General features: G+C 35.8%; 1 protein-coding gene across 1 annotated transcript in view; it reads left to right on the top strand.

Annotated features, from left to right (window-relative positions):
* PLCL1 (phospholipase C like 1 (inactive)) overlaps nt 1–21,572 on the top strand; it is a 345,138-nt gene that overhangs the window by 279,925 nt on the left and 43,641 nt on the right. Inside the window, exons 4-5 of the mRNA XM_049773184.1 lie at nt 12,335–12,410; nt 15,526–15,635. Coding sequence (XP_049629141.1) covers nt 12,335–12,410; nt 15,526–15,635 — 186 coding nt within the window. The remainder of the gene's footprint in view (nt 1–12,334; nt 12,411–15,525; nt 15,636–21,572) is intronic.

The raw sequence follows: 21,572 nt of genomic DNA, 5'->3' as shown, positions 1-21,572 counted from the left end.
CATTACTTAATTTGTTGGCTCCAATTGAACTGGTTCTTGGAATAAGCTACCTGACCAATGTAAGCACTGTCTCTAGATCTTTGTCCCATAGCACTCAGGCCTTAGTACTCCTAAAATATGGTGGAATTGTCCCTGATTCATTGTATGTCTGAAACCCAGCTATGAAGGACTTTGTCAATCACAATGGTTTCAATAAAATAAAATACAAATATGACTACCTGAGCTCATCTCGAGTCCTCATCACATTATATCTCTCAATTTATATGTGATTCCTGTGGCAAAGACCCTGTCTATCTGATTTCTATTATTATTAACTCCTAAATACTAATTGTTATGTTATGTTATCAATTAATTATCTCCTATAATACTAATTAACCCATAATGTGTTCTCAATTTATGTTAGTTATATAAAACGTAAATGAAAGCATCTACTGTTGATGAAATATAGTGGTTCGATGCTATAACTGTGTCTTTAAATCCTCCCTTTCCCCTCCTGAGGCCACCATAGTCAAGAGTGTTTCTTTTTTATTTTGTTTTTGTTTTTATTTTTGTTTGATTACTTTGTTTTGTTTTGAGTCCACACCCAGTGATGCCTAGCGTTACTTCTGGCTCTGCACTCAGGATTTACTCCTGGCAGTGCACAAGGGACCTTAGGAATTCTAGGGATTGAACCCAGGTCGGCTGCATATAAGGCAAATGCCCTACCCAGTGTATTATCTCTACATCTCCAATTGTTTCTCATTTTATACTTATAAATGAGAATCTATAGACTAAGGACAAACTATGAAGACAATAGAAATATTAGGAACTACAAAAAGTGAGGGGCAAGATAAAAAAGGAGAAAAGAAGAAGGACGAATGGAAAGAAGACATGATTCTTAGGGCAGTGTACCTATTCTGTATGATTGTAAAATCTCTCTGCATTGTGAAACAACCACACACCATATTTCCAACTCTGGTAAGGGTCTGAAGAAGGGTAGCTGCAAAGAATTAATAAGCCAAGCCAGTCAGGAGATGATCATGGAGTCAGTTTGCTATTTACCTGGTAGTCTCTCTTCGTGCCAATCCAAACTGATCTTTCTTTATTCTCCCAGTACAAATTCAGCCAGATGGGGGAGGGTAGAGTGAGATCCAGGTAGACTTTTACATATTAAAGGGTGAAGTGAAAAGGAAAGAGGAAGTTGGGGGAAATGCCTTTGTTTTGGGTAATAGCTGGGTGTCATCTAACAGTATAATGATGTCATGATGCATACAGAACATGTATTTATCAAAATTTATAGCATGTAAACACAAATAATTAAGTCTAATGTAAAGCCTGGCCGTTAACTATTCATGTACTATGCTCACACAAGATATTTACAGCAGGAAAAAGGACTTATTTTATTCTCAATTAGTTTTATTTGGAGGGTAAATAGATTCAGGAATCCCAGAGATTCTCTGCATATTGGTGGCATTGGGGGACAAAATACAGTCTTGGGGTTCAAACCAGGTTATTGTGGATGCAAGACAGGTCACCTGTTTCAATTATTTCAGCATTAAAAGAAGTAATACAGGAAATCAGGTAAAAGATGCTCACTGAAAGCGAAATGGAATACTAAAAGTTGTCATAAGGTAATGTACAAAAACAACAACCTTGGGGCTGGTGAGGTGGCACTAGAGGTAAGGTGTCTGCCTTGCAAGACCTAGCCAAGGAAGGACCACGGTTCGATCCCCTGGCATCCCATATGGTTCCCCCAAGCCAGGGGCAATTTCTGAGTGCTTAGCCAAAAGTAACCCCTGAGCATCAAACAGATGTGGCCCGAAAAACAAAAAAACAAAACAAAACAAAAAAAACAACAAACAACAAAAAACAACAACCTATAAATTCATCAACTCTTTAGTTTTTTTCCCCAATGATCAAGATGGTCTTTTTCTAAACCAAACACTAATTAAATATTTGGATTTTTTTTCTGAGGATTTAAAATGATCTTAAAAGTAACTTTAATATTAATATTGCCATTACAACTACTAGCATGAAAGTGAATTTTCCTGTGCTTGTGAATTCTTGAAAACTGTAAGAAAGATTTGCATATGAAGCTCAGAAGGCTAAAAAGTTAGAATTTCTTTTACAGTTTAACTACATGGGCCTGAGTTTCTCCCTGAATATCCAGGCTTCTCTTTTCTTGTGAAGTCATTCCGATATGTGCTCCAGTGTGTGACTCCCCCAATTGTTTTCTGACATTTTAGCTCTTCTCAAGCTATAGCTAATTGCACATGGCAAGAACCATGTACTGTATACCTGTTGCTGGGCCTCTCAACTGGTCCTGTCATCTTATCCCAGCTTTCCTAGTCTCTGGTACACATGGGTGAGACTCCTATACTTAGTATTTAACACCATCTGGGTGTCTAAAACCCTGACTGTGCCTTAGCTCTCTTGGGGTCTGGACTCCACATATAGTCTGGCCCTATCTAGGTCTCTGGGCCCTGCCTGAAGTCTGGCCCTGTATGGGCCTTCTAGGCCTGTCTATAGTTGGCCCTGTGTTTGGGAACACAAACCCTACTTGATCCAGTAGTAAAGCTGGGAGCAATCAAGAGTTCAAAGAGAGAGTCTTAAGAAGATATCAAAAGAGATTGGTTGGAGGTTTGCTTCTTTCTGGTTATCATCTCCCAAACCCAGCCATACCTTATCTGTTCTGTTTAGATACCTTTTTGATGGTCAAGATTTTAATTGACCAATTACATTCACCTGTGCTCCACCCTCTACTCCCACTTATTAAAACTCTCCAAAAATGTGTTGCTATCAAGAAATTAAAAGTCAAATATATACATCAGGAAGTGGGTTTATTTTAAGGCATAATTTATATAGCATACTATTTATAAAAACTTTCTACCTCCATTCCTCCTCTTATTTAAATCACATTTTTCTTTTTTTTTTTTTTCCCTCCTCCCCTATTCCCTGCCTGTATTCGAGGCAGGTATTCTATTTCTCTCATTCACTACTATTATCATGATGGTCATCAGTGTGGTTATTTTTCTAACTGAACTTTGTGGTAGTCTCACTTATCAATGAAATTTAAGGAAAATAAAAGACATTATTGTAATAATACACAGAGACAATAGAGATGAGGGCTGGAAGGTCTGGCCCATGGTATGAAGCTTAAATCACATTTTTTTATTTGCATCTGATATTATGCACTTAAAATTGCAATTCATTCTTTTTTAGGTGCAAGACTTTATTTTAAATCCCTTTAAAATTCCAAAAATACATATACCACCCTGAAGAAGGAACAGCTTTTCTTTTCCTTTTGCTAATGATATCTGGAGAGCTGTTGACATGAAAGATTGGTTTATCACAGTACAATTTTGGTGGCTTTGTGGTCCTCAGGATAGTTTTTCAGAAACTATTCAAGAACTTGATAGGGATATGGGGAATAGGAGGGCAAGATTAAAAATATAGACCTTAATAAAAAGGATCACTTGGTAAGAAGGTCACAAGAGTGACCTGATAACCTGGATGACAAAGGCCCTGTTGAATCAGGACATCAAACTGGAGAGATAGCACAATGGTAGGGTGTTTGCCTTGCCCGAAGCTGATTCAGGATGGAAGGTGGTTCGAATCCCGGCATCCCATACGGTCCCCTGTGCCTGCCAGGAGTGATTTCTGAGCACAGAACCACGAGTCATCCCTGAACACTGCTGGGTGTGATTCCCAAAACCAAAAAAAAAAAAAAAGATAATTATTTCTATTCCCACCTTGTTTTAATGACCAACATTATTGGAACATAATAAAGAAATGCCACCCATCTTTACTTAAAAGGTATAAAGAGGGAAAGTCTTCTACTTTTCTATGAAATTCTTTTAGAAACTCCTTTGCATGATCTCCCTCTCATGCTTTCCGCTGTTTTCCTCTCTCCCTAAATAAAGTTGGGCCATTTGCTCTTCATTCTTTTGCTGTCAGTCTTGACTACTTGAAGACAAGAACTGGAATGTCTGCTATAATAAACAATTAAGATCATAGCATCATTTCTAAGTTTCTTGTCCCTTTATTGCACTATGGGATTGTTTGATTTTTTAAATTTGTTTTACAGTGTCTGATAGTAGGGGTTTAAAAGGACTGCCATCAATTCTCCACTTTGAATTAATACATTTTTTCTTTTTTTGGTTTTTCGGGCCACACCCGTTTGATGCTCAGGGGTTACTCCTGGCTAAGCGCTCAGAAATTGCCCCTGGCTTTGGGGGACCATATGGGACGCCGGGGGATGGAACCGTGGTCTTTCCTTGGCTAGCTCTTGTAAGGCAGACACCTTACCTCTAGCGCCACCTTGCCGGCCCCGAATTATTACATTTTTTAAGTTGGGAAATAGAATTACAAAGTCAGTACTAAATATTTCAAGATGGTTTTTGTAATAAAATTGAGTTTTGCAAGTGAAATACAGCTTCCTTATTTTTATTTGACAATTCATCTAATCTTGGGGTTCTTAAAAATGCAAATTGAAAATTGGTTTTGGAGACAATTGCCTAGTGTTATGAGTCAGGAATGGAAACATTTAATTTTAGAAACATTTATTGAGTTTGTCCCCTGAGTAAACCTCTGAGTTACAAGCTATGTCAGTTATAGCAAACTTGGTGCTACAATAATTTATATTCTAGGCAAGCAACCTGTAAGGCCATGGCTGACCGGTCTGTGAGCCTGTGATTGTGATATACTTATATTGATCATAATTTAACTCACCATTGTAATATACTGGGTGATTATATTGGAGTATTTCTGATTTAACTGGGATATCATCATCATTTTCCTTGAATAGAGGAAATTTTTTTCAAGTTTAATATGAATGCAGATTTAAAATTATTTGCAAAAACCTTCTCTTTCCTCAACCTTAATGTTTTTATCTAGTCATGTTTTGATATTTGATTACAGAATCATTGGGGGTAACGTTACCCAAGGGAAAAATGACAGAAATAGATTTTGTCAAAAATATGATTTATCTTTTTGTTTTCTAGTTATTTGATTGTTATAAGCAACACAAGCAAAACAAAAAACAACCCCACAGCTACCATGCCAGTGTTCTTCAGTTCTTCCAAATTATTTAAGTGTTCTATTTCAGCTAACCATGAACTTCATTAAGGTTGTTTTAATTATTCTTCAGTGTCATTGAGATGGACTTCTTTTCTTATGATATTTTAATTTTATTTTTAATTAATATCTTTATGTAGACACCATGATTACAAACATGCTTGTAGTTGTGTTTCAGTTATTAAAAAAAGAACACCACCCTTCACCATTGCAAAATTTCTACCACCAATGCCCCCCATTCTTCTCCTTTCCTACCCCCTGCCTGTATTTGAGGTAAGCATTCTATTCTTATGATTTTTTTTTAAGTTTGACATAGCCAAATTACTTGCCAGATTCTTTTCCTGCATAACTTTTTCAAGTTCTCCAGCTCATTGCAACTTTTCCTTCCTTCAATGACTAAAATAATTGTTTACTTAACTCTATACTTACTTTTGTGATTTTCTAGTTTTATTTTGGTGTGTGGTTATTGGTGTGTGTATTTCCATTTGTGGCAAATTTCTCAACTTTATTCTTTTGTTTACCATCACATATTCCTTGCTGTATATTGAATTGAGTATCATCTCTCTTTAGCTGATGTGGAAGCCTTAGCTTAGAATTGTGACTGCAGGGGATGATCATTATTTCTTGTACCAGAATATCAATTTTTTCTGGTGCTTTATACATGGACAATAGCCTTGAGTACCTCAAAGAGGTAGCCTTGAGGGAAAAAAATACTTCCACCCTTCTGGTTTTTTAAAATAATTTTTTTATTTAAGCACAATGTTTACAAACATGTTTGTAATTGGGTTTCAGCCATAAAATGCACACCCACCTTCACCAGTGCAACTCTCCTGTCACCAATCTGTTTGAATCATGTTAGCCACTCTGGGAAATAACTGGCATGGATCAGAAAATATGCATCTATTGACTATAGGATATTTGATAGAGGCAATATATAAATTTAGAAGATTCTGTGTGATACAAAGAGAAAAAAGCAGGGAAAGACCTCAGTTCAAATATTTATTTTAGAAAGCATGACAACTTTTTGAGTGAAGAGATAAATAATAATAAAATGAGATAGGATTGATTATCTTAGTTGCTTCCAAAGACACATTTTCTCTTTCAATAGATTGCCGGTACTTTGTATAAGTCTAGGATTTTGATGAGTCAGTTCCATAAATACATTTTGGACACCTGAAGGTGCAGTTGGAGTAGTGTGTGAAGGGACTGAGTAAAGAGCAATGGTATGAGGCACAGTATCTTTCCATGAAAAATGAGAATCCTAATGTGAAGACCAGAGTCACATACCCATAGGAAAAGATCAGAGATGTTCAGGGTTGAGTGGAACAGATGATGTTTGTTCTGAGTTCTTGACACCTATGATGAGCTTTCCACAGTGACTGTGAGTTAATCTTCCAATTCAATCCTATTGTATGCTCAGCAGAATTTTCATAATTTTAAAAGAATAGCATCTTATCATCTTTTTATAAAATTTAGATAGTCTGTATAAAATTTTTTCCTTAAAAGAGCTACTATTTTATTATAATAAAAGCATTTTTTTTATTTTGGGCCACACCCAGTGACACTCAGGGATGACACCTGGCTATGCACTCAAAAATCACTCCTGGCTTGGGGGACCATATGGGACACTGGGGGATTGAACCGTGGTCCATCCTGGGGTAGCTGCGTGCAAGGCAAATGCCCTACTGGTGCACTATCACTCTGCCCCCCCCAAAGCATTTCTAATATTCTTGCCTTTCCAGTTTTCCACATCAAGTGAAGAAATATTCACCTAACTTTTTGAACCCCCTAAATGTTTTAAATTAAGGTGAAAACTTTGGGGATAGTTAATGTTTTGAGGATAGCATTCCAATATAGATTACAAATATAAAAAAACTTAAAGCAACCAGAAATGTTCTCTGAATGGGACTTCTGTCCTGGATTATTGAACATTAACAAAATAGTTAAAAATTTACTATAGTAAAAGCCACAGATATTATGAAGATAAAGAAGAAATCAAAAACAATCTAGAGGACATAAAGCAGGGGTTATTTAATATTTTACTTAGTCTGAGGGTTCTTTGAACAGTAGCTTCTGGAACCAGGAATAGGCCAAAAAAAGAACTAATTGTTACTTTTGTTACTTATAGTGGAACTAATACATAGACAGATATCACAATTAAGCAAAGCAGAATGATTGGGATTTCATAATTTTCATAGGTTAGTATTATAACCTAAATACACTGAGCATCAGGTAGGAAAATGTAGGTATGTCAACACTGTCCCATGTAGTTTTGCTTATTGAAATCTATTTAAATTGAAAATAGTTCAGTGAAAGATACTTTCCCCTCAACACCATTTTCTGTGTGAAGTGGAATTTTATTTTATGGCAGTTTACATTTCATGGAGAATGTTGCTTGTATAGTAATGGAGCCCAGGAAGAAAAATAACCTTCTGGCATGTGTCTAACCAGAGCTAGTTGTTAACAAGATGTGCACAGTACATAGAGATCTCTTCCACCCATGGGTGTAGTAATGTCTTCTGGCACATTTTTCTATGTAACAGAGGACTTGTCAGCATCTTGATGAATGGTAAAATTTCCACTTGGTACCAGTGTCTCATGGACTCTCAGAATCAGAGATACATCAACAAACAACTATTTCAGGTTGGCGCCTTTGTGGAAAACTGTGCACATACCCCCAACATTCCCTTTGCATTCCTGAGTCCTCAAGTTCTTGCAACACTTTTAGTCAAAGTCTTGTGATTTGTCAAGCTGCTCTGAATATTCTGGACAAAGATCAAGAAAGTTATGTGTTAATTTTTGAATGAGCTGCATTTTACCCATTGCTAGTTATAAATAAATGTCTTGTTTCAAATAAACAAATAAACTCAATGTAGAGCGATTAGGTAAATCCCGTCATGATCACGAACACAGAGAAAAACTTCCCTTTGACCAACTCTGTATGAATTCTCTAGTTCTTTGCCATTATATATCAACTCACAAATGTGACTAAGAGCTAGTTCCAGACAGAGAATACTTTGTCACATTCACCGAAGGAGTGAAATTGCAGTCGGTTGGCAAATGTTCTGACCTTATGTGCATTCCCTTTGCATACAACAGTCTTGGAAAACCAACAGTCTTGATGGATTACTAACTTTATTTAAAAGTAAAGTTTGCCAAAACTTTTAATGATGCCAAAAGTTTTTAGCTTAACTTTTTAACCTATTAATGGTGCTTTTCTGCCTGAATAATTTTAAGAAGCTTAATGATTACAACATCTTTATTGTGTTATAAAAATATAAAGATTTATAAACTTTTAAAGATTTTCAAATGTTTTAAGTTGGTTATAGTAAACTCTTATTTTAATTTATACAATTTGGGCAGTGATTCACTATTGAATCAAAGAATTAAAACATAGTGTTTTAATTGAAAATAAAGTAAAGAGTTGATTATCTTCATTTTCTTTTTTTTGGAATTGATCAGATCATTCTTAATGGAAGACAACAATTTGATTTAGAATAGAGTGACTTTTTATTGATGCACATATGCTCAAGTGATTGTTTTTCTAAATTTTCCAACTCTACTGAAAACAGAGTGAATATAAAACAAGTGTATTTTCTCTACAGGTCATAAGAAGTTCATAACTGACAACGTAATTTTTGAGTTATATATGGAATGAGAAGCAGTTATGCCAAACATTTTTACAATGATTGATTAATCTGCTTTATTTAATGTTTATCACTATCTTCTCCTTATAATAGGAATTCTACATTTACTATTAGTATCACAAAATAAGCTTAAATATGCTTCTGATGAATGCCTAGGTTCTAGTATAAACTAGTGAATTAACAAGCTATAATACTTTAGGAAAATCAATTTTGGACTCAAATTTTGCATCATAGAATTGGATGATCAATGATAGTGTATTAGGTGACTTACAAATAGGAAGTTGTATGGCTCTAGGAATTTCTGTAGTCATGAGGAATCTCTGGAAGATTTTGGAGTTTTGATATGATGAAAGTTCATCTTGTAGTACAATTAAATAGTTACTCTTGGGCCCGGAGAGATAGCACAGTGGCGTTTGCCTTGCAAGCAGCCGATCCAGGACCAAAGGTGGTTGGTTCGAATCCCGGTGTCCCATATGGTCCCCCGTGCCTGCCAGGAGCTATTTCTGAGCCGACAGCCAGGAGTAACCCCTGAGCATCGCCGAGTGTGGCCCAAAAACCAAAAAAAAAAAAAAAAAAATAGTTACTCTGCAATTATCCTAGGCAATTAGTTATATCCTTATTGAGAAGAGATAAATGATAGCTATTTTTTCAAACAAGGTAGATAATGTTAGAATAAAAACATTTCTTTTTAAAAATATATTTAATGTATAAAATAAGTATGTCTTAATCTTTGAAGGTCTATGCTTTTTTATTTTAATTTTTATCCCCTCTGTTCTCTTAAATTGACATTTATAATCCTCTAGATGGACCCCTCCCGGATTTTTCTGTTTGTTTTTTGCTTTTTGTTTTTTTTTTCTTGATTGTTTTTTGTTTTCTTTTTCTTTCCTTCCAAACAGAACCACATAACTTGAAAAAATCTTGTTCCGCCTCATAAATTGAGGGGTAAAATGAATGGTACCAAGACCAAACAGTTGTATGAACATTGAGTAGGAAAAAAATGATCAGTCTTAAACATCAAATCCAAAGCCAATGGATACCCATTCTAGAACAAACTAGACACAGAGGGAACCACTTATACTAGCAGTCTGGGGGCAAAGGAGGGAGATATGGGACGCATGGTGGGAACAGGGTTGGAGATAGGACAACACTGGTGGAGGGAATGCCCTGCCACTATGTAATTCACTTTGGTCACAATAAAAACTATGAACAAAATTTTACTTAATTTTTAATAAATAAATTCTTTAATTGAATCACAATTACAAAGTTGTTTATGATTGAGTGTCAGTCATACAATGTTCAGCCCCCATCCCTTTACCAGTGCACATTTCCCACCACCAATGTCCTCAGATTTTCTCTTGCTTTCCTTTCTACCCTCTCTTTTATCTGCCTTGGTGGCAGACATTTTTCTTCTCTCTTCTCTCTCTCTCTCTCTCTCTCTCTCTCTCTCTCTCTCTCTCTCTCTCTCTCCCTCCATCTCTCTCTTTTCTGTTTTTTTTTTTTTAAATCCTTTTACAATAATAACAAAGAAGATTCCCAGAGGGCTTTTCTGCATTGTGTTTTTTGGGCTAAGAAGGTATATTACTAGTGCGGTATTGCTAGGTCATATGGAAGCTCAATTTCTACTTTATTTTTGTTTTCCAAAATGTCTAGAATAGTTCTATAAATATCTGACATGAATTTCTTGTTATCGTGATGTGGATTAAGCCTACAATGTTTATCCATTTCCTTCACTGGAGACAATTCTTTTTTTTTTTTTTTTTTGGCAATTCTTATTTGAGGTTAATTACTGCTATTTTATCTTTTGTTTTATGGTTGTTTTATATTTCTGATATTTTTCTCCATGTGTTTCTCTGTTTTATTTTAGATGTTATTTTTCCTGGTAATTCAATTTCTGCAGGTTTTTTCTAAGTATATTTGTGAGAGCCAAAATATTTGTAAAGGTTCACTTTAACTGTATCTGGAGTGAGAATAAGGGCTTAGATGAAAAATGCTGTGGTAAGGGAGGAAGCAGAGTGGTGAGACAGATAAAACTTGATGACTGACAGAATGTGGGTGCTCACCTTTAGGAAAAAGTAGATATCAGGTTTGAGTCTGAGTCTCTGGATTAACCAGACAAGAGTGGGCCTGTGAGGTAAGGGCCTTGCAAGCGCTAGCCAAGGAAGGACCACGGTTCGATCCCCCGGCATCCCATATGGTTCCCCCAAGCCAGGGCAATATCTGAGTGCTTAGCCAGGAGTAACCCTGAGCATCAAACGGGTGTGGACCCCCTCCCCCCCAAAAAAAAACAAAACAAGAGAAAAGAAGTGATGAGAAGGAATAAGTATGGGAGGTCTTTCTTATTTCTCCTTCTTTGGTCTACACATGCATCAGATTCTGAATAAATAGCATTTTCATAATGTAAGTGAAGGGACTTACAAAAGTTGGGGCAAAGATTGAGCAAGTAACACTGGATTGCATTAAAAATGGTTATTGGAGGCTCTTTTCTATATGAAAAATTGTAACTATAAACCATTTTATAGTCAAAAGTGATTTTATAAGATTGTAGTTCATTAAATAGCACTTTATTTTAATGGAAGAAAAGCATTTTACTCAAAACCTATCATATCTCTGGATTATACTTTGAATGAACTTCATAATATTGAAATTTAACATGAACATCCTGAATAGTCAGATGAAAAGAAAAAGCATTTACTGAGTGTAGAAGAGAGGCATTCAAGAAAATTTAATTTGCCATTGGTTACTTTTCTTCAAAAAATTCCAATCCTTGTTTTTAAAATCACAACTTCTTTACATATTATCATCTTACTCCATATTTACATATAGATTTTCTCTTTCTTTGTTTTGGGGCCACACCATTTAGTATTCAGATCTTATTCCTAGCTTTACACATAGGAATCACTCCTGGTGGGCTCAGAGGACCGTATAAGGTGTCATGAATCACCTGTGTTCAAAAAAAAATATATATATATATATATATATACTCTACCTACTATACTATCGCTCTAGTCTTGGACTTTTTTCTTTAGCTCTGCAATAGCTATCCTATTTCCTATCAGTATATGAATTACTTCTTCAAAATATTTGACTTCTACCCTATTATGAAGGGAGATAATAACTATTTCAGTGTCATTGCCTACAAACTTCTTTGAGTTACTTGCTCTGAAATATGACCCACTATTCATAATTACTAATGGAACTGGAACCCTTATTAATTCTCCATACTAGATTTCATTACTGTTAATCCAATATCACTTTATTTTGATGTTGAGACAAACTTGATTTGAGAGAATGGAATGAAAGGTATTCATGAATGTGATATTGGACTCAAAGAATTTGTGTATATGTATTTAATTAATTACTTATTTAATTATTTACTTATTTAATTTACTTATTTAATTAATTGTTTTGAGACTTATTACCAAATTGGAACAATACACAAAGTAAGTGATTATAGTTGCAATGTTAGAATGGCTTATGTAGAGATGGTTCTTCCATCTTCCACTTCTAGGGGGTAAGTCTGGATTTGTGTCTCTCCATTTTTGGCAATTTAAGTTGGGTCTTTATGCTGTGCTTTTAATGAGCCACTTTAGTGATTTATTACAACTACCTTTTTGGTATTTATCTTGTGACAGATGATTCAAGAAAGCCGATTCCTCATAGAAATGGCGGACTCAGTTCATGAAAAGATTGTTCAGTGTCAGAAAGCAGGTAATCTTCCTTTCTGTTTAGAAGTTTTAACAATGAGTATTAGAATATTTAACATGAATTGTTAAATGGACTTAAAATATTTTATACATTTGTTTAAGAATACTTTGAATTACATTGATAATTTTGGTAAATAAGAAAGCAAGATGATATTAAGAGAGTTTTCCGTGTTTTGAGTGGGAAATGCAGATGTCTAAAAGGGTATTTCTGGTACTTTTTTTCTAGCTTAGCAACCTATGAAAACAAAATATAAGTAATATGGAGCTTATGGTCAAATATTTCTCACTTTATTATTATAATTTGAACCAAATTCTAAAGGATTTTGGCCACACCCAATGATGCTCAGGGGTTACCTGTGGTTCTGCACTCAGGAATTCTTTCTGGCAGTGCTCGGAAACCATATGGAATTCTGGGAATCAAAGTTGCATTGGCCATGTGCAAAGCAAATAGCCTACCTGCTGTACTATCTCACTGTACTATCTTATTCCAATCCAATTACTTTTATAGTCGTTTGTCTCTTTATTGGTTCTCATTTTATTTTGTTTATTATTTTATGGTGGTATTGTGATTTCCAGTAGTGTTAATGTTAAATACAAATATTGCTAACACCACACCTACCACTCAGTTGTCAGCTTTCCTCCACCACTGTCCCAAAGGCTCCTCCTATTCAACTCAAAAATACTAAGTTCTCTAGATAAAGTCTCCCATTCTATTGCTTTTGGCCATATGTTGCTCCTTTATTTTGTATCTTTTTATGTATGACAAAGATCATTCTGTGCCTTTTCCTTCTGACTGATTTCACTCAGCATGATAGTCCCTAATTCCATCCATATCATGGTCTATTGTATGATTTTATTATTTTTAACACCTGCATAGTACTCAACCATATGTTTGTTTATATGTATATATACATATATATTACAACTTCTTGATGTATTCATTTGTGGTTGGATACTTGAGTTATTTCCATATCTTGACTATTATGCTAAGTGCTGCAATACATGTCTGAATGGATGTTTCTGTGTTTTGGGATAATTGCAATGAAGTTCTATTTTGATGGGCCATATTGGAGTTCTGTTCTTATTTTTTTGGTGGTTAGGGTAGTATTCTGATATTATTCCTGGCTCTGTGCTGAGGAATCAGTTCTTTTAATTCTTAGGGAACCATATACAATACTGGGGATTCAATCTGGGCCAGCTACATATAAGGACTTATCCACTGTCCTATCTCTTCAGACCCACAATGTCTTTTTGTCATTGTTATTTTGGGGCCACACCTAGTTGTACTCAGGACTTATTCATGGCTGTGTCTAGGGATTTTTATGACAGTGCTTGAGTACTATATATGACACCGAGGATCCAGTCTTAGTCAATTGCATGTAAGAAACATCCTACTTGCTGTACTAATTCTCTGGCCCTGGATGTCATTCTTAATTCCAAGATAATAGAAACATAGTATCATGTCTAATATTCAGGAGAGAAGAATCAAGTGTACTTTTTCAAATATCTTTGAACATTTTTGGGGTCTTCTTGGAGTGGTGGCAGGCAGCCTCCTTCAATCCTCCCATACTTCCAGAAGTCCCAGCATCCACATACATTCCACAGCTACCACCCTACAAACTAATCTGCCAGCTCCACAGACATACTACTCTTGGAAAAGATGCCAGCTGAGATGTTTTGTAGGTACAGGGGCCACAGTGATAGCCCAGGAGACGAGACATTTGCCTTGCATGTGGCTGAACTGGATTTGATCACAATGGTCCTCTGAACACCATTAGAAATAATTTCTGAGTACAGAGTCAGGAGTAACTCGAGTATTTTTTAAGTATGACTCAAAGTCAAACAAAAAAATTGTGAGTACACTGGTTTGGTAGCTGAAATCTCTGGGGTGTCATCATAAGGATGTGTGGGAGAGTCCTGATCTGCTGAAGCCTCGACAGTTATATTCACATCTCACAGTTATTGACCTGCCAATGGCTCATCTTCATGGCTTCATGACTAATCTCTAAACCAACAAAAAATTCCAAGTACTACATTTTGATGGCTGAAAAAAAAAAAACTACACAAGAAACAGGTACACTGTTTTGGGACTGAAAACTCTAGTGTCTTCTTGGAATGTAGGGGTGGGCAGTATTCTCCCACTCTCCATACTTCTCAAATTCTGAACTCCAACTTTCTCAATGTTGACACCTGAGCAGGAACACACCAAATTAGGTGGGAAAGTAGCATAGAAGCCAGGGGTAAAAGTTCCAGGAAGAGAGATTTTTTGGCTCCATATCTTACATAGCTTTCCAAAGATGGAATTAGTTGCCCAGAAAGTGTAATTCCTAGCTCTGAAATGCTATGACAAAGGCTAAAGACACAGATGATGGAGATTTTTTAAATTTAATTTTAAATTTGAGAAAATGGTTCAGTTGAAAATAACTTTAATGCCATTCCCAAATCTGAGACATTTGAGTATATTGAGGAATACTATTTTTACAATTATTTTAATTTTACTCAACAGTGGCTAATTATTATTGCTATCTTTGAAGGATCTAGGAATATTTTTAAGGTCTAATGTATATTTGCTAGAGGAAATAAGAAATGTGCATATATCACATATGGTTAGAATTCACATTTAAACCATTTCATCTAAAAACTAGACAAAGGTTATACACAGTGTATTTCAACTATTTGAAATTTGTTTTTTGTAACTTCTTATGTGTTTATGGCTTCTTAATTTTTCCCTGTTTTTTGGGGGGTCACACCCAGAGGTGCTCAGAGGGTATTCCTGGCTCTGTGCTTAAGACTCACTTCTAAAAAGCTCAGGGAAACCCCTGGAATTCCAGAGATCAAACCTAGGTCAGCCACATGCAAGGTAAATGCCCTTCCTGCTCTATTATCACTCCAGCAGCCTTCTCACTTTTTATTATATAATTTAATTTAATGCATGAATGAATACTCTGCTGATTTTTCCCTAGGAATAGTCAATTAATGGGAAAGAGGTTTTAATAAAGAATTTGGATGATATGAGAAAAATTATGAGTAATGAGAAACTATATTTTTCAAAAATTTATTTTTATAATAAATTGACTATTTAAAAATTATATTGACATTTGTATGTTCTCTTTCCAAAGGGATGGAGTTCCATGAGGAGCTTCATAATCTGGCAGCAAAAGAAGGCCTGAAAGGAAGAAAACTCAACAAGGCATCAGAGAGCTTTGCATGGAACATAACAGTATTGAAGGTATAGAAATACCAAAGTACCTTTCTTTTTTTTCTTGTTTCTTCAATGAGTAGAGAAAGTATCAGTGGTTGAAAACAGTGATTTGCAGTTTTTAAATGTGTTGCCTGATAACCAGGTTAATGGTCTTAGTAATAGGAATATGCAGCCATGGTCTGATGTACTTTGGCTATTGCAGGCCTATGAGGCCTATCTAGTGGAAACAGGGGATTGCATGATCCAATTTTATTGTCTGATATTTATACCTGTTTTTTCTCTTTTTTCTTCACTCATAAGAACACTGCTATCCAAGTCAAATCGGCTGTTCTTGTTTGTGGAAGGATAATGCCAAATGTAGGAGAAGTATCAAATATAAGTGATTCAGTGCCCAAAAGCAACAGAAACAAAGAACATGAGAACTGGCCTTCGGTTCAAAGCATTTCAGTTGAAAGTCACTTGAGTTGAGGGCAAGTGGACTGGGGAAGGAGCATAACAATAGAGGAAGGAAGTTCAACTGGGTGGAAGAAATGGGACTGAAAGGTAGTACAGAGTTATGTGTGAAACCCCATTGACAACCGTACTGTAAACCACAGCGTCAAAGTTATAAAAATAAAAAACTGCCTCTCAGATTACAGACAATACCAGGGAATTTGCACACTAAATCTATGCTCTTTCCTCTGGATTTGATTCGATGCCTGAACTGAGTTTGACAGGAGGCAGAACAGAGTTCTGGCTAAAACTATCACATGAGTCAGTCTCAGCTGTAGCATTTTTAAGCTGAAGTCAAAAGTCTTTTTTTAAAAATGTCTTTATTTAAGCACCTTGATTACAAACATGATTATGGTTGGGTTTCAGTCATGTGAAGAACACCCCCTTCACCAGTGCAACATTCCCATCCCCAATGTCCCAAGTCTCCCTCCTGCCTACCCAACCCCCGCCTGTACTCTATACAGGCTTTCTACTTTCCCTCCTTCATTCTCATTGTTAGGATAGTTCTCAATGTAGTTATTTCTCTAACTACACTCATCACTCTTTGTGGTGAGCTTCATGAAGTGAGCTAGATCTTCCAGCCCTCCTCTCGAGTTTGTCTCTGAAAATTACTGCAAAAATGTCTTTCATTTTTAAACCTCCCAATCCTCAGCTTCTGTGAAAGCGGAAGAAATCATTACCACTTATGTTGTGGTAATGGAACACATAGAGAAACTTGGGTTGGTAGAAGGGAAAAGGGAGGAGGCAATTGTGGAGGAAAGTGGATACTGGTAAAGAGCAAAGAGTGTTGTAACATATTACTGAAACCCCATCGTGAATAACTTTGTAATTCATGGCGATTTAACAAAGAAGATTCTAAAAAATATTTATACATGATTTGGAAGTTATTTACAGATTGTCTGAGGCCATTTATTATTTTAAGAACATTTTCTATTCATAAAGTCTATGTTATTTTGCAAAGAACTTGCTGCCAGTTTCTAGAGATTATGGGTTACAAATTAATGTTAGGGTTTTCAAGTAGAAATGTCTCTTCATACACACACACACACACACACACACACACACACACACACACACACACACACACACACACACACTGGGGAGCACACACAGCTGTGCTTCGGACTTAATCCTGATTCTGTGTTTAGCGAATCATTCCTGGTGGTGCTGGGAAAACTAGAGGTGTTTCTGGAGATTAAGTGGAATTTGTTACATGCAAGCCTTAGCCCCTGCACTATTTCTTCTTTTCTTTTCTTTATTTGTTTTCATGAAAAAATAATTCACTCAGCTAGAATAATTTATTCTTGATAGCAGCGTAGAAGAAAAATGGTCACAAACAAAATTGATAATTGTTGACAATTCCAGCATCCCGACTATCTGCCAAGTGACACGTTTCTACAAATTAACCTTTTGGTACCACACTTCAAAACTGTTATTCTTATTTCACAGGTAGAAAAACCAAAGGCCTTGAAAACTCTGTATGCTACCTGAAATTACTCTGCTTGTAAATAGTGTGGCTGGCCTTTGTATCAGGAAGTTTGACAGCAAAGGGGACTTCCTGGTGCTTTGCACATGTTTATGTGGAAGTGCTGGATAGCTGTGAGTGTGAGAAGAAAAACATGGTATTTTGTAAAGTTCTGGCCTCCAATATCTGTTGTTTCTGCTGTATCTTGGGTTCTGTGACAGGCATTGGGAATTCCTGGGGTACAAGAGGGATACTGACTTTGACTTCAAAAACTTCACTGGAGGGGAACTAGGCATCTTTTGCTCACTAGTCTGGGAGGAGCTATCATGTAAACACAAAGGGGTGCTTATATAACACTAGAGTATGGCAAGGCAATGTGTGAACCCTGAAACAAATGTTTATACAAAAGATATTTATCTAGGCTTGTTAATGTGTGAATACCTGAGAAAGATGCTGGGGATACAAATATCTAACATAATGCTTTGAGCTCAGTTCTATTCTATCAGGGAAGACAGATGTATTACTAAGAGTGATGTGGCTATTTAGCAAATTATTGTGACAGGTGCTCATGACTAAATAGGTTAAATGTTTCCCCTTCTTTGCAGCATTTGTGTTCCATTACCACAACATATGTGGTAAGGATTCTTCCTCTTTCACAGAGCTGAGGATTGGGAGGTTTAAGACTCTTGACTTCAGCTCAAAAATGCTATAGCTGAGACTTTGACTCATGTGATAGTTTTAGCCAGAACTCTGTTCTTCTGCCTCCTGTAAAACTCAGTTCAGTCATTCAGTCAAATCCAGGGGAAAGAGCATAGACTTAGTATGCAAATTGCCTGATATTGTCTGTAATCTGAGAGTGTCTACCAGGGCTTGTGATAATTAAATATATTTTGCACAAAAAGTAAGCTAACGTACACTAAACAGACTACACATCAATGTTTATTTATATATAACTATTATATATAAATTTATATATAACTATATGTAATAGTTATATATAAATAAATATATAATTATATAAAATGTTTATATGTATTATATATAAATACATGTTTTATCTATTGCTTTGCCATGTGATGATGATTATTATAGAAACAAAAGGTTTTGTTTGATAACTCTAGCTTAAGCCAATTTGCTATATTCGGAGCTTGATTTGTGTGTTGTTTTAGTGGTAGAAGCTGGTTGTTAGAAGAGATTTAAATGCAGATATTTTGCAAGGAGGTTGGATAGGAATTGGAGTCACACCCAGTGGTGCTCAGAGCATACTCCTGATCTTTACTTAATTGTTTACAGTGGTTCTTGGGGTCACTATGTATTGCTGGGGATTAAATTAGGGTTAGCTACATTAAGGTGCATCTCCCAGACCCAGTATAGATATTATAAAACAGAATTGATCTATGATTAAAGCGCAGGTAGCTTGAGCACTTATAACTTTAATAAAATAGTGAACTTTTCCAAAATCCTAATGTTTTCTTTCCCTTACACTTCCGGGGATCAAATCCAGATCCATCCTAGGTCAGCCATGTGCAAGGCAAATGCCCTACCACTCTGCTACCACTCTGGCCTCAAAGATTCTCTTTTCTAAGTCTCTCTCATTTATTCTCTTTTCTAAGTCTCTCTCATTTGTTCTTGTAAAATGACCTTGGAGCTTATAATTCCTGGTTGACTGACTTATTTTCCAACCTTCCTTAAGCTTTCTAAGAGCTCAAATATTCTAGAAAATTATTTTTCTTAGGAAACTAATGTCTATTACTTTAAAAGTTTGAAACTAGTTAAATAGTAATAGCCACCCTAGTAAGATATATGAACTGAATTAGTGGCTTACAAGTGGTGAATATTTTTATAAAATACTTTGTTGACTACTGAGATTTTCTTATCACATACTCTCTACTACCAAAAGGAAGGGAATAGGTATTGGCCAATACTGATTGAATGTGTAGTTTTATGTAGTTAAAATATTTATTTATGATAAGTTCCAACAAGTAAAGGACTGTAAAAAAAAAAGAAGGAAATTTACCATCAAGGAATTGGTGCCATTGTTTATGGGATAGTGAAAAATCAGTTTAAGATTTAAAAGTCAATTTATTATATTTTCTGAAGTTTAATATTACTTGATTTGGGGGATATAGAGATAGTATGGCAATAAGAGTGCTTGCCTTGCATGTGGCTAAGCTGAGTTAGATCCCAGTGCCTAATGTTATCTCTTAGGAGCAATTCCAGGAGCAATTCCTGAGTATAGAGCCAGAGTAAGCCCTGAGTACCACCATGTGTGGCCCCAAATCAATATTATATTTATTTAATGTAAATAAATGCGGGGGTGGGGCAAAGCAATAGTATAGTGTTAGGGCGTTTGCCTTGCACAAGGACCACAGGGCCCGGGTTCAATCCCCAGCATCCCATGTTGTCCCCTGAGCCTGCCAGGAGAGATTTCTGAATGCAGAGTCAAGAGTAATCCCTGACTCCCCCAGCTAAAAACAACAACAACAACAGTAACAAAAAATGACAGGGGAGCTAAAGAAAATTTTACAAATACACTGAATATGAATTACAATTATGATGTCGACATTTTTAAGCCAGATGTCATGATTTATAATCAATGCACTTTTTAATTGTCATGCATATCTATTTTTCTTTCTCTAGAGAGATTTCCCATTTATAATTGAAAATATTCCTATGTGAATCATAAAATACTATGACTCTTTAATAGATCTGAGTTTACTAGATATCACTAACATTTTCCTACATAACCTTTGGTTTATTTTTATGGCCTAAGCTTTTATGTCTTTTCTTCTCTGGAAAACGTACCTATTTTCATGGAGAAGCTAAGGTAGATGAAGCTTTTCACTCTTTACTGGGTGTTTATGTTCTGTTCTAGGCAATTCTTATTCAACCCCCAAATCCCAGGCTGTCAATTTCCGGGGATCTTGCTTCATAAGGAAAATTATATGAAAATAATAATAATAATTTAAAATAATAATAATAATTTGCTTTAGATTAGCATCTGTAATCTCATTTGAACTTCTTGCTTAGTGTTTAAAGACAAAAAAGTAAAAAGAGAATGGGTTAATGGAAAAGGAAATATGCGAACTGATATTGATCTTCTAAAGACTGAATGAGACTAAGAATGTAGTCAACCTCAACTCAATTGAAATAAGTAACTTTTTGTTTCAATATTAAATTAATAATATTTTTGGGCCACACCTAATGATGCTTGGGAAACCTTATGGTACTAGGGATCAAACTCAAGCTCCGACATTTAGAGCATGTGCTCATCCTGTTGAGCTATTCTTCTGATCTCAAATTGACATCTATTTTAAATCATTCAGAGAGAGAGAGAGTGAGATTGAGAGTGAGAGAGCTAGAGCAAAAAATACTAATCATCAGAGAGATGCAAATCAAAACAACAATGAGATACCACCTCACACCACAGAGAATGGCACACATCACAAAGAATGAGAACAAGCAGTGCTGGCGGGGATGTGGAGAGAAAGGAACCCTTATCCACTGCTGGTGGGAATGCCGTCTAGTTCAACCTTTATGGAAAGCAATATGGAGATTCCTCCAAAAACTGGAAATCGAGCTCCCATACGATCCAGCTATACCACTCCTAGGAATATACCCTAAGAACACAAAAATACAATACAAAAATCCCTTCCTTACACCTATATTCATTGCAGCACTATTTACCATAGCAAGACTCTGGAAACAACCAAGATGCCCTTCAACAGACGAATGGCTAAAGAAACTGTGGTACATATACACAATGGAATATTATGCATCTGTCAGGAGGGATGAAGTCATGAAATTTTCCTATACATGGATGTACACAGAATCTATTATGCTGAGTGAAATAAGTCAGAGAGAGAGAGAAAAACGCAGAATGGTCTCACTCATCTATGGGTTTTAAGAAAAATGAAAGACATTCTTGCAATAATAAATTTCAGACACAAAAGAGAAAAGAGCTGGAAGTTCCAGCTCACCTCAGGAAGCTCACCACAAAGAGTGAT

Source organism: Suncus etruscus, chromosome 5, assembly GCF_024139225.1.
Source record: "Suncus etruscus isolate mSunEtr1 chromosome 5, mSunEtr1.pri.cur, whole genome shotgun sequence".
Classification (NCBI taxonomy): Eukaryota; Metazoa; Chordata; class Mammalia; order Eulipotyphla; family Soricidae; genus Suncus; species Suncus etruscus.
The sequence above is the reverse complement of the archived record's forward strand: the minus strand, read 5'-3'. Positions and strand labels throughout refer to the sequence as shown.